This window comes from Oryza sativa, chromosome 5 (genome assembly GCF_034140825.1).
Source record: "Oryza sativa Japonica Group chromosome 5, ASM3414082v1".
NCBI classification, from domain to species: domain Eukaryota; kingdom Viridiplantae; phylum Streptophyta; class Magnoliopsida; order Poales; family Poaceae; genus Oryza; species Oryza sativa.
Window position 1 is genome coordinate 27,374,893 of NC_089039.1, and position 11,700 is coordinate 27,386,592.

Sequence of the window (11,700 nt, forward strand, 5' to 3'; positions counted from 1 at the left end):
AGCATGTGCTCAAGAGTTTGTCTGTAAGCTGCAGTGGATCGTCCTCCATACAACTGAAACACGGAGAAAGTCAATTTTGTCGAGAAAAACTGATGAAGACAACTTGTCACATGATGGCCTATATTAAGAAATGAACTAGTACCCACAAAGATTTCATTTGAGGTAGTAACAACCTTGCAAAATTTGCAAGTAGTGTTTCAATTCCCATCTGCTAATTATAAAGGAGCCAGAGCATCTTTAGCGAGAATCTGGCCGTTTCAAATGGCAAGTACATCATCAGACTATAGGGCAACAAAATCAAGTCACGCAACAACTTTGCAGTTCGTAATGCTGCACAAAATTTGAAACTCTTCCATCCAAATTGTTCTGAGGTGGTGAATCTACGATTGAAGGTCCACTGATCAGCAGCATAATCCCTGCATCGCCGCCGCCTTCCTCATCCTCTCTCCAACTAGAGATGGAAATGGGTGCAAGAAATCTAAACGCGAGGACCATCACCATCTCCTGGAAGGCTGGAACTCCATGAACAGCTGCTGCATCATGCAGCAGAATCCAGAGTGACCCCTTGGCCCTTGCTTCTGACAAAAGCCCAAGAGGAGGAACATCTTGACGCCGGCACAACACACCTGATGTGACAATCTGCAATAGTAGCTTCCAATCGTTTGTGAGTAATGTTGTAAAACAAAACGAATTTGGGCAGCTGATCATGGATTTTCCCATGAAAGCAACAGATTAAAAAACATTCCTACACAGACTCCCGATAAAACATCACCTTCACACGTGAAACAAAAGGAAGAAGACACAATAGATGAGATGCTTAACGGAACCGAACATAGATCCTTCAATCAGACTGCATTGTCTCATTTAAAAATTGGGCGGTCACCCTGGCTGCATCTGCTTGCAGTTTATTTTTCATTTAGATAAGAGACTACCTGCCCAGATCAAGTGAAAGCTATCTGCAGATTCAGACACGAAATAGAGTAACCATCAGACTGCAAACTACACGACCAGGTCAGCTTGTGCAGCAGATAAACAAACTTACATGTAGGTTTAAGCAGGCTCTGCCAAAATGTCCTAGTTACCTGATGGAAGCAGAGGATACGACTTTAAAGACACATGGATCCTCAGATTCCTGTCGATATCGCCATGATTTCTGCCATGGGCTGTTCAAGTTATCTGTGTAAAAAAAGCACAAGAGTTTGCAATAAGTCCGACATTCACAACTAAACAACATAGAGTTGACATCCTGGACAAAGATGAGACATGAAGAAGGTGTTGTCTGGCTAATCATTTCCCCATTTTACTCGCTTCATGGCCGTCTTGCCACTCTTTATATGTTCATGTCATTATCCTTTGTTACCACAATTATAACCTCACTATATTTTTGCAAAAAGAAAGAAAAAATAAAACCTCACTATCTTTTCTGTTAACTCTTGTGAATGCAGTTAACTGGTATCTTTTCTTGAGAAAACAGTTACGTGGAATCTAACATGACAAGGACACTATAAAAGCTAGACAACCCATATCAGCCAAAGCAATACATAACAAGTAAAGCACATGTTGCTCTGGTACTAAGTAGGCAGAACATGGAAGAAGCATCCACAGCAAGAGCTGCTGATGGAGATAAGCGTGGAAAGGAAGAGAATGACAGGAGGATGGCCAAGGATGGCAAGGTGGCATTCCATCACCTGTTCAAGTATGCGGACAGCACAGATGTGGCGTTGATGCTGGTTGGCACCATAGCATCACTTGCAAGCGGCATGTCACAAGTAATCATGACCATCATCTTCGGGCAGATGGTCGACGCCTTTGGGAAATCATCCCCGGGCAACATCCTTCATCAAGTCAACAAGGTACAGATACTGATGATCCCCCTTTTGTTTCTGCATGAAGGCAGGCCTGCAAATGTTGACTGGACCATGTTAATAGTTATTGGTCTATGCTAACAGCTTACAGGACAAATATGAACGAAAATTGATATTAACACTGTCATGGCCTCAACTTAAATACATGAGCAGCATTCGTCCTAATTTTGCTGATTTAGCTTTATAAGTAAAATATTAATACACAACTTGAGAGTTATTTTGAGGAAAATGTCAAGAGCTCCCTATCGTGTTAAAGAGGAGTAAAAGGGAGTTTAAAAATATAAAATATTACTTCATAGCTATATACTGATCTAATATGTTTGTTATTATATCTTATTTTTCTTTCAGGCGGTACTATACTTTGTCTACTTGGGCATTGGATCAGGGATTGTTTGTTTTCTCCGTAAGTATGATTGATACAATTATCTTTACGGATATTTTTGTATGGAATACATATTGATGATAGCATGACTAAGCATCCTAATTATTAGAAAAGAGAAGCTACACATATCATATGATCATAATCTACAAATACCTGAACACCCAATAGCCACATTCTAGTATCTGAACATCCAGTGAGGCCTTTCTTCCCAATCTTAATGAAATTGGTCAGCCAACCTTTGACTGACCCGGCCAAAAAAAAAAAAAACATCCAGTGAGGCCATGATAATTCTGTGGCACAGTTAATAATAGGAGGGCAACAAAATAACTCTTACATCAGATATAAATAGATGACCATAATAGCTACGCTTGACAGAGGTGTCATGCTGGTCTGTGACTGGGGAAAGGCAGGCCACTCGCATTCGATCCTTGTATCTCAAGACAATTCTGCGACAAGATATGGCATTCTTTGACAAGGAAATGACAACTGGACAAGTTATCTCCAGTATCTCTACTGACACTACACTAATTCAAGGTGCTACTGGTGAGAAGGTAACTGCACAAACCAAGTTGTTTCTTGTTCATTGCTTTTGACCTTCTACAATATAAAATAAAGTTAGCTACTATTTCAGTGATGCTCTTGGCTACTATACATGCTGCGACTACCAACAGAACATGGCTCTTATTGATCTACCCTCTTTATTATTTTTAGATTGACCATTTCAATTCGCTGTAATCTTATTTAGGCTTTAGCACTCCTTTTTTGCCTAAAAGAAATATTCTTGCTTTTAGGTTGGGAAGTTTCTACAGCTTGTTACCACTTTCCCTGGTGGTTTTGTGCTTGCGTTCCTCAAAGGCTGGCTTCTCACTCTCGTCATGCTTTCTACCATACCACCTTTTATCTTTGCTGCCGGAATTGTCTCAAAGATGTTAGCCAAAATATCTAACGAGGGCCTAGCATCATACAGCAAGGCAGGGGACATTGTTGAACAAACAGTTGGATCTATAAGAACGGTAGGCATTTTCTTAATGGTGCAATGTAGATGACAAATAGTAAATTAATTTGTGCACATGTGTGTACTCAATAACAGGTGGTATCCTTCAATGGTGAAAAGAAAGCCATTGGCCTCTACAACGATCTGATAAAGAAAGCATACAAGGGTGCGGTCAAGGAAGGGTTTATCCAAGGCTTTGGCATGGGTTTCCTCAACTTAATCTATTTTTCCAGCTTTGGATTAATTGTATGGTATGGCAGTAAGCTAAGCCTCAGTAGAGGATATAGTGGGGCGGATATCATGAACATCTTGTTTGGTATCATGATAGGTGCAAGGTAGGTATTGATGCTAAGAATCCATTCGAAATCAGCAGCTAAATTCAACCAATGGGCCTACATTATATTACTCTACAACAAATTAATAGCACTAGCTAATATTGGTGCCTGTATGGAATTTCACAAACTCAAGCTTAATTTTCAACGCATCATGGACTATATTTCCTAACATGCACATTTTCAAATGTTTGGAATAGAGCTTTAGGTGATGCGACCCCCTGTACTGCTGCCTTTGAAGAAGGAAGAATTGCTGCTTACAGATTGTTTAAAGTAATCAAGAGGAAACCAGAGATTGACTATGATGATACTAGCGGGATTGTGTTAGAAGATATCAAGGGTGACATAGAGCTAAAGGATGTATTCTTCAGTTACCCGAGCAGGTCGGAGCAATTGATATTTGATGGATTTTCGATGTGTGTATCAAATGGAACAACAATGGCCATAGTAGGGGAGAGTGGTAGCGGCAAATCAACTGTGATAAATCTAGTTGAGAGATTTTACGATCCACAGGCTGGTGAGGTTTTGATTGATGGAATGAACATCAAGAGCTTGAGGCTGGAGTGGATACGAGGGAAGATTGGCCTTGTTAACCAGGAACCAATACTCTTCATGACATCTATCAAGGACAATATACTTTATGGCAAAGAGAATGCAACACTTGAAGAAATTAAGAGAGCAGCTGAGCTTGCCAATGCAGCAAGATTCATTGAGAGCATGCCTAATGTACACACATAACACTATCTGTTCATACCAACACACACCTCATGTATGAAGAACTAATCTTGTATTCACATGATTTCAGGGTTACGATACATTAGTTGGACAGCGTGGCGCTCAGCTTTCAGGGGGGCAGAAGCAAAGGATAGCAATTGCCAGAGCCATACTTAAAAACCCCAAAATCCTTTTGCTTGATGAAGCCACTAGTGCATTGGATTTGGAGTCTGAGAGGATAGTCCAAGACGCACTGAATCAGATCATGGTTGGAAGGACCACCCTTGTTGTGGCACACCGTTTGAGCACTGTGAGAAATGCCCACTGCATCTCAGTTGTACATAAAGGAAAAATCGCAGAACAAGGTTGATGTCTTTTCTGTGCATTCTTTATCTTATTTTTTCCCGAAGCAGATTAACAACAATAAACTGCATATGCAGGACATCATGATGAATTGGTTAAGGATCCTAACGGGGCATACTCTCAACTTATTCGGCTACAAGAGGCGCAACAGGCAATCGACCCCCACTTAGATGGTCCATTAAATAAAAGGAGCCAGTCACTCAAACGCTCATTAAGTAGAAATTCAGCTGGGAGCAGCTCCCATTCTTTAAACCTCCCCTTCAGCTTGCGTGGGGCCACTGAATTACTAGAGTATGATGGTGCAGACGGTGAGAATCGCAATTTGAAAAATGATGGAAAGTTACCCAAAAAAGGATCCATGGGTCGCCTAATTAGCCTAAACAAACCAGAAATCGCAATTCTTCTGTTTGGTTCTCTTGCAGCAGCAATTGATGGAGCTGTCTTCCCAATGATTGGTTTAGTATTGGCCAGTGCTGTTAAAGTTTTTTATGAATCACCAGACAAGCGAGAGAAAGATGCAACCTTTTGGGGATTGCTCTGTGTTGGCATGGGTGCAATTGCTATGATATCAAAGCTAGCAAATATCCTTCTATTTGCAATCGCTGGTGGGAAACTTATAAAGCGCATCCGTGCTTTGACATTTCGAAGCATAGTACACCAAGAAGTTTCTTGGTTTGATCATCCAGCAAATTCTAGGTGAGTTAATCATATGTTCATTATATCATTGGAATCGAATATTCAAGATACTAATTGTGTCATTTGTTATAGTGGAGCTCTTGGTGGAAAGCTATGTGTCGATGCCCTTAATGTGAGACGCCTTGTAGGCGATAATTTGGCCTTGCTTGTCCAATGCACTGCAACCCTAGTTTGTGGAATATTAATTGCAATGATCGCGGACTGGAAACTTTCATTGATAATCTTATTTGTAATTCCTTTAATCGGTCTACAGGGCTATGCTCAAGTGAGGTTCCTACAGGGGTTCAGTCAAGATGCTAAGGTGAGCAAATAATTAGTTTTATGGACATTTCCGCATGTTTTTTCCTGAAGTGTGTGATCTTATAAGTTTTACTCCATACATGCTTCACACTGAAAAAATTGACAAGTTACACATTTCGTTGATGGTAGACTATATGACACGATATATTTGTGCATTCTCTTTCCTTTCATCCTTATGGATGTGACAGTCATTTTTAAAGTTGTTTGTTTTCCATTTATGTTTGATATGTGACTGTAGATCATGTATGAAGAAGCAAGCCAAGTTGCAACTGATGCAGTTGGTAGCATCAGAACAGTAGCATCTTATTGTGCTGAGAAGAAAGTGATGACAAAATACAATCAGAAATGTCAAGCTTCTAGATACCAGGGAATAAGAACGGGGATAGTTGGAGGCCTTGGTTTTGGTTTCTCAAACATGATGTTGTTTATGACCTCTGCTCTTTGCTACTATGTTGGTGCAAAGTTTGTTAGTCAAGGCAACTCTACTTTTGGCGATGTCTTCAAGGTCACATCTAGAAATCATTTTCAAATTTATTTATGAATGTTTTACTTTGATATTTACTTCAAATTATTATAGTGCAGGCTTTCTTTTCTTTAGTTGTGGCCATGCTGGGAGTATCATCAACTGCTGCCATGGCTTCTGACTCGAGCAAGGCTAAGGATTCTGCTTCTTCCATATTTGCAATCTTAGATAGAAAATCTCAAATTGATTCCAGCAGCAACGAAGGTTTAACCTTGGAGCTTGTCAAGGGTGACATTGAATTTACGCATATCAGTTTCAGATACCCATCCCGTCCAGATGTTCAAATCTTCAGTGACTTTACCTTGAGCATCCCCTCTGGGAAGGTCTTAATTTAACAGAAGCCTAATTTTGTCAATGTTCTCTCAATTTTTTTTTTTGAAGATTTAGTTTATTGTCCAGGGACTAACTCAAAACCTGCTTATTGCAGACTGTGGCACTTGTTGGTCAGAGTGGCAGCGGCAAGTCTACAGCAATTGCGTTACTAGAACGGTTTTATGATCCTGATTCTGGTGTAATCTTATTAGATGGTGTAGAAATCAAGAAACTAGAGATCAGTTGGTTGAGGGACCAGATGGGATTAGTTAGCCAAGAACCAGTGCTTTTCAATGATACGATCCGTGCCAACATAGCTTATGGAAAGAATGAAGAAGTAACTGAGGAAGAGATTGTGGCAGCTGCTAAGGCAGCAAATGCCCACGAGTTCATATCAAGTATGCCAGAGGGGTACAGCACCAGTGTCGGAGAGAGGGGAACCCAATTATCAGGTGGGCAAAAACAACGAATAGCCATTGCAAGGGCCATCGTCAAGGATCCCAGGATACTACTCCTAGATGAGGCGACGAGCGCATTAGATGCTGAGTCAGAGCGCATCGTTCAAGATGCACTGGACCATGTGATGGTTGGAAGGACAACCGTTGTTGTTGCACACCGCCTCTCAACAATCCAAGGCGCTGATATTATTGCAGTCCTGAAGGACGGTGCAATTGTTGAGAAGGGGAGGCACGAGGCACTCATGGGGATTGCCAGTGGAGCTTATGCTTCACTTGTGGAACTTCGCCATAATGTGACATAATACAAATATTCACGCAATGGAATAAATTTGATCAAACACAATTTTTTGGTTTAAACAAAAAAGACATCCATAAGTTCCATGGGCGCTTATTGCTAGTAACCAAAATGTGTCAAAATTAGGCTTTTATTGATACTGCCCCCTTATCATCTGCATACAAAACCTGATCTCAAGGCCTAAGAATCGCATTGTATCTGCAGCTAATTGGTTGCTTGAAAATATTTTTTATTCAAATAACTCTTGAACTTAACATTTAACAGCAAATATCTTCTCTAGTCACTTGCTCTGGAATCTGGAGTAGTAGACACCAAATTTAGATGGCTACAAGACCAAAAATGCTAATAGCGACGCAGGATTAGAAATTTCCTGCTCGTCTGCTTACTCCTCCCCTACAAACTACAATTTCATCTATGTGACACTACTTCAAAGCATCAAAAACTCAGTAAATATGATCCCAACTAGCATAGCACAAGAGGAATCTACAACAGCCAACGGTAACAATTCACGCTTATAACCACATCTATTCGCAAGCAGAAATCACAGCTTAAAAAGGGATTTAGAACACGCGCTGCGAGAGGCCGGATACTACTTACTTCATCAGGCGGCGCGAAGACTACGGAGACTCGGAATGCAGCGGACGCCGTACGGTCGGTTCCGGCGGCGGCGAGGACTGCGGCGGCGGGCGGCGGCAGCGGCGGTCGCCTCGCCTTTCGTCGCGGAGCCTTTGAGCCTTTGGAGGCGAAGGGGAGGAAGGAGGACTTCGTGGTCGTAGTAAACTTTTTCATTTGGACTTAGTTTCGGCCCATAAAAATGATGGGATACATTTCGGCCCATATAGTTGATGGGGCCACAGTTCAGCCCATATAAATCATGGGCTTCGATTTGGTCCACAGTTCAGCCCACAGTTCAACTACCCCTTTCACACCCCTCTCCTCCCGTTCTCTCTCCTCTCCATCCTCCTTACAGCAGCCGGCGTCGGCGGCGGCAGGCGCGCGGGGCGGCGGCGTCGGCCGGAGCGCGGGCGGCGGCGGCGCGCGGGCAGCGGTCTGCCGCACGGGAGGCGCGCGGGCGGCTGGAGGCGCGCGGGCGGCTGGAGGCGCGCGGGCGACGGGACGGCGCGCGTGCAGCGGCCGCGGCAGCCCGTGGGCTGACAGCCGGCGGCGGGGGCGGGGGCGGGGCGAGCGGTGGCGCGCGGGCTGAGCGCCGACGGCAGCGGTAGGCGGCGGCGGCGGCGGCAGGGCGACGCCTACTAGGTGTTCGACGAAATGCCAACAAGGAACGTGGTGGCGTGGAGCTAGCCAATCTAGCTAAAGACTTTCACACCCACTTCAGCTCCTATAGGAGCTAGCTCTCACTAGAGTTGGAGTTGGAGTTGGGAGCTGGGAGTTGGAGTTTGGAGCTCTACTAAACGGGGCCGTAGCTGGAAGTGCTTGTTGCCTTCAGAACTCCGATGCCCGCCGCCGCCGCCGCCGCGAGACTGCGCCGCCGCGGCCACCGCCGGAAGAAGTTCGTGTACAGACCGAAGCCACCGCCGGAGCCGCACCCATTCCTCCTCCACCTCAAGTCGCTCCCGTCCCCCGTCGCCGCCGCGGCCGCGCTCCTCTCCGCGCCGAGGCGCCTCCACGACCACCCCTTCGCCGCCTGCGTGCTCTACCGCCTCGCCCGCGCGCGCCTCTTCCCGCTCGTGCCCCCGCTCCTCGCCGCGCTGCACTCCCGCGGCGCGCCGCTCCGTCCCACCGTGTTCGCCGCCGTCATCGACCACCTCGGCGCCGCTTCCCGCCCCGACGCCGCGGTCGGCGTCTTCCGCACCGTCCCGGCCTTCTGCTCCCACTCCGCCGCCACATTCCATTCCCTCCTCAACGCCCTTGTGTCCAATGGCCGCACGGATGCCGCCCGGGACATGCTCCCGCTCGCCCCGAAGCTCGGCGTCCGCCTCAACGCCGTGTCGTACAACATCATCCTCAAGGGCGCGTGTCTCCGGGACGGGTTCATGGGCGCCCGCGGCGTGCTCGACGAAATGCTCAGCCGGGGTGTGCGACCGACGGTGGTCACCTTCAACACGCTGGTGGGGTCGGCGTGCCGGGAGGGTGAGCTGGGCGCGGCGGAGCGGCTCATCGACGAGATGGCGCGCCGTGGCGTGGCGCCAAACGCGGCCACCTACGCCCTCCTGATGCGGGGGCTCTGCGACGCCGACCGCCACGCCGACGCCGAGAAGCTGATGTTCGACATGGAGTACCGCGGGTGCCAGGCCGACGTGGTGAACTACGGCGTGCTGATGAGCTCCCGCGCGAGGCACGGCGACGCCGACGGCGTCAGGGAGCTCCTCTCCGCCATGCGCAAGCGGAAGCTCAAGCCCGACGACGCGAGCTACAACATCCTGATCAGGTGCCTGTGCGACGCCGGCAGGGCCGACGAGGCGCACAGGGCGCTGCTCGAGATGCAGCTCAGGGGCACCGTGCCGGGCGCCGCCACGTACCGCGTCCTCGTCGACGGGTGCTGCAGGGCTCGCGACTTCGACCTGGGTCTACGGGTCTTCAACGCGATGATGGCGAGCGGACACTGCCCCCAAGCTCGCACCTTCAGGCACCTTGCGAGAGGGCTCGGCGAGGACGGCAAGGCGGAGGAGGCGTTCTTCGTCTTGGAGCAGATGGCGAGGAGGGAGATGAGCTTGGATGCAGATGGGTGGCAAGCTGTTGTCACGTGCGTTCGCAGCAGCTGCAGCACCCAGGCAAGTGAGATCAAGCTTGTCAATGAGTTAGTGTTGTCAAATTGATATTTTTTTCGTTTCCTACTCCCGGATGATATGATATACATTATATAAAATTCGGTTTTGGCTTGTTAAATCATTTGCATCAAAATCTGCCCAGATACTTTTGGTTGTTAAATTTTGCCTAATTAGCTTTGATTTGAGCATGACAAATAGACATACGGAGTACCTGGATTCTGGGCAACAGGCGAAAGATGTAAACCATACAACTGAAGTGATTTTGAAAGTATTTTCATGCCAGCAAGCAAATGATTAGTGATTAAGGTCAACCCTGGAACAGCCAGAATTCGGACAGATGGATTATTAATCCAGGTTCAACGATTTTATTTCATACCCATTGCTTCATGCACAGATTTATTGATTTCACCTCATATATAAGGTAAACCTGAAAATTACCCAGCCGCCTGCCAATGCGTCACCAGGTTTTATCACTTGCTGGCGAACCGTTTTTCGCGGAAGAAGCAATCTGTTTGTCCATTCAAAATGGAGTAATTTTACAATCTTCAAAGAGATACCGAGAGGTAACACATTTTCTAATATAAAGTTTGGTATTTATTGATATTTTCAATCCTAATTGTTTTTAAAATTTTGATATCTATTGATATCTCTCAAATACTGTAAAAGTTTTCTTCAAAAGGAACCTCTTTTCCACCTAAAACTGTACCGTACTGTCGTTGTCATCACTCACACCATACCTTGCATCCTATAGGTCGTAATAGTATACATCTGGATGCCCAAGAGTGAGGGCCAAACTAGCTGCAACTTTTTCCAGAATAAAAAAATTTCCTAATTAATTTAGTTTTTCATTCAGATTCTAAGAAGTACCACCACAACACACAAAGAAAAGGATATGCTCACAAAACCTCACAGGGCTTTGTAGAGCTCTCCGCATTATCACAAAACTAACAGAAATGTAAGACAGGCAGTCACTGCAACAAAATACTCCTATTATATAAGCTTACAGCCTCATCTTTTTGCTGACGCTTATCAGCCAAAATTTGAATTTTCAACCTTAAATTTGGAGTTGATTTTGAGGTTTTTTCATCGAAGTTTATTTTTCAGCCTTTGCTTTTAGAAGTTTAGATCACTAAGAACACGTATATAAAAGTTTTATTCACAAATTATTTTTCGTTTGCAAATATGCCGTTTCGCTTATTGGGGCTGTTAGAAGCAGACATCCGGGCCACAACACAGGAAATTCAAAGACTCAGAGAGCAAAAGAGCCTACAACTCCAACTTGAGACATTTCTCAACAGATTTCTGGCTTTCTGCATTCCAGCAGATCAAAAGGCTTCAGCCCAAGCGATCCAACTCCCGCTTCACAAGACAACTCCATCTTGACCCAACAGAACTCCACCACATGCATCTTGCTGATGACAGTGCAGTGCTGTAGACTTCAGTACTTCCGCACATTGTTCCAGTTTGATTCGATCCTCCTGGCTTTGTAAACCTGCCAAATAAGAGAGAAACAGATGAAAAACGCCATCTAAGTAGAATTGATCTTCTTTATCCATCAAAACATATTCCGGGCATCCCAGAGGGCCCAACACACGGCGGCCAATCCCACAATGTGATTTTTTTTTTCTATTTGGTATATAAACATTAGCCCAGATAAAAAAATTGCTCGAAAGAGTTGGAACGACATTGAGCTCCAAACACATAAATATATTATTATGATCCGACCTTAGATCCTTA

General features: G+C 45.3%; 2 protein-coding genes and 1 long non-coding RNA gene across 11 annotated transcripts; 2 read left to right on the top strand and 1 right to left on the bottom strand.

Moving 5' to 3' along the window:
- Nucleotides 1-93: 93 nt before the first annotated feature.
- LOC4339512 (uncharacterized) lies at nt 94-7,978 on the bottom strand. 5 transcript variants are annotated; one of them, XR_010741532.1, is made up of 7 exons: nt 7,832-7,978; nt 2,582-2,693; nt 2,401-2,489; nt 1,689-1,899; nt 1,043-1,176; nt 773-956; nt 94-639 (listed from the first exon to the last, which is right to left on the bottom strand). It is a non-coding gene; the product is annotated as an uncharacterized lncRNA (long non-coding RNA). The 5 variants fall into 5 exon arrangements; XR_010741531.1 differs by lacking the exon at nt 2,582-2,693 and having other exon boundaries at nt 1,083-1,176; XR_010741533.1 differs by lacking the exon at nt 2,582-2,693.
- LOC107275736 (ABC transporter B family member 11) lies at nt 2,706-7,317 on the top strand. The gene is given in 9 exon segments (XM_066310527.1): nt 2,706-2,798; nt 3,039-3,260; nt 3,338-3,423; nt 3,774-4,299; nt 4,379-4,652; nt 4,728-5,647; nt 5,885-6,151; nt 6,229-6,492; nt 6,597-7,317. Coding segments are annotated over 9 exon segments (3,297 nt in total). The 3' UTR covers nt 7,242-7,317.
- A 151-nt stretch (nt 7,979-8,129) lies between the features above and the next one.
- On the top strand, nt 8,130-11,700 carry LOC4339513 (pentatricopeptide repeat-containing protein At1g07740, mitochondrial). 5 transcript variants are annotated; one of them, XR_010741529.1, is made up of 4 exons: nt 8,544-9,966; nt 10,162-10,317; nt 10,406-10,526; nt 11,174-11,700. XR_010741529.1 is itself a non-coding variant. In XM_015782202.3 (1 exon), the coding sequence occupies exon 1, from the start codon at nt 8,689-8,691 to the stop codon at nt 10,009-10,011; it is 1,323 nt and encodes a 440-aa protein (XP_015637688.1). In that variant the 5' UTR covers nt 8,130-8,688; the 3' UTR covers nt 10,012-10,081. The 5 variants fall into 5 exon arrangements, 1 of the variants encoding a protein (XP_015637688.1); XR_010741528.1 differs by having other exon boundaries at nt 11,180-11,700; XR_001545742.3 differs by having other exon boundaries at nt 10,428-10,526.

Coding starts and splice junctions, on each gene's coding strand:
- LOC4339513 (XM_015782202.3), top strand. CDS start 8,689: ATGCCCGCCGCCGCCGCCGCCGCGAGACTGCGCCGCCGCGGCCACCGC.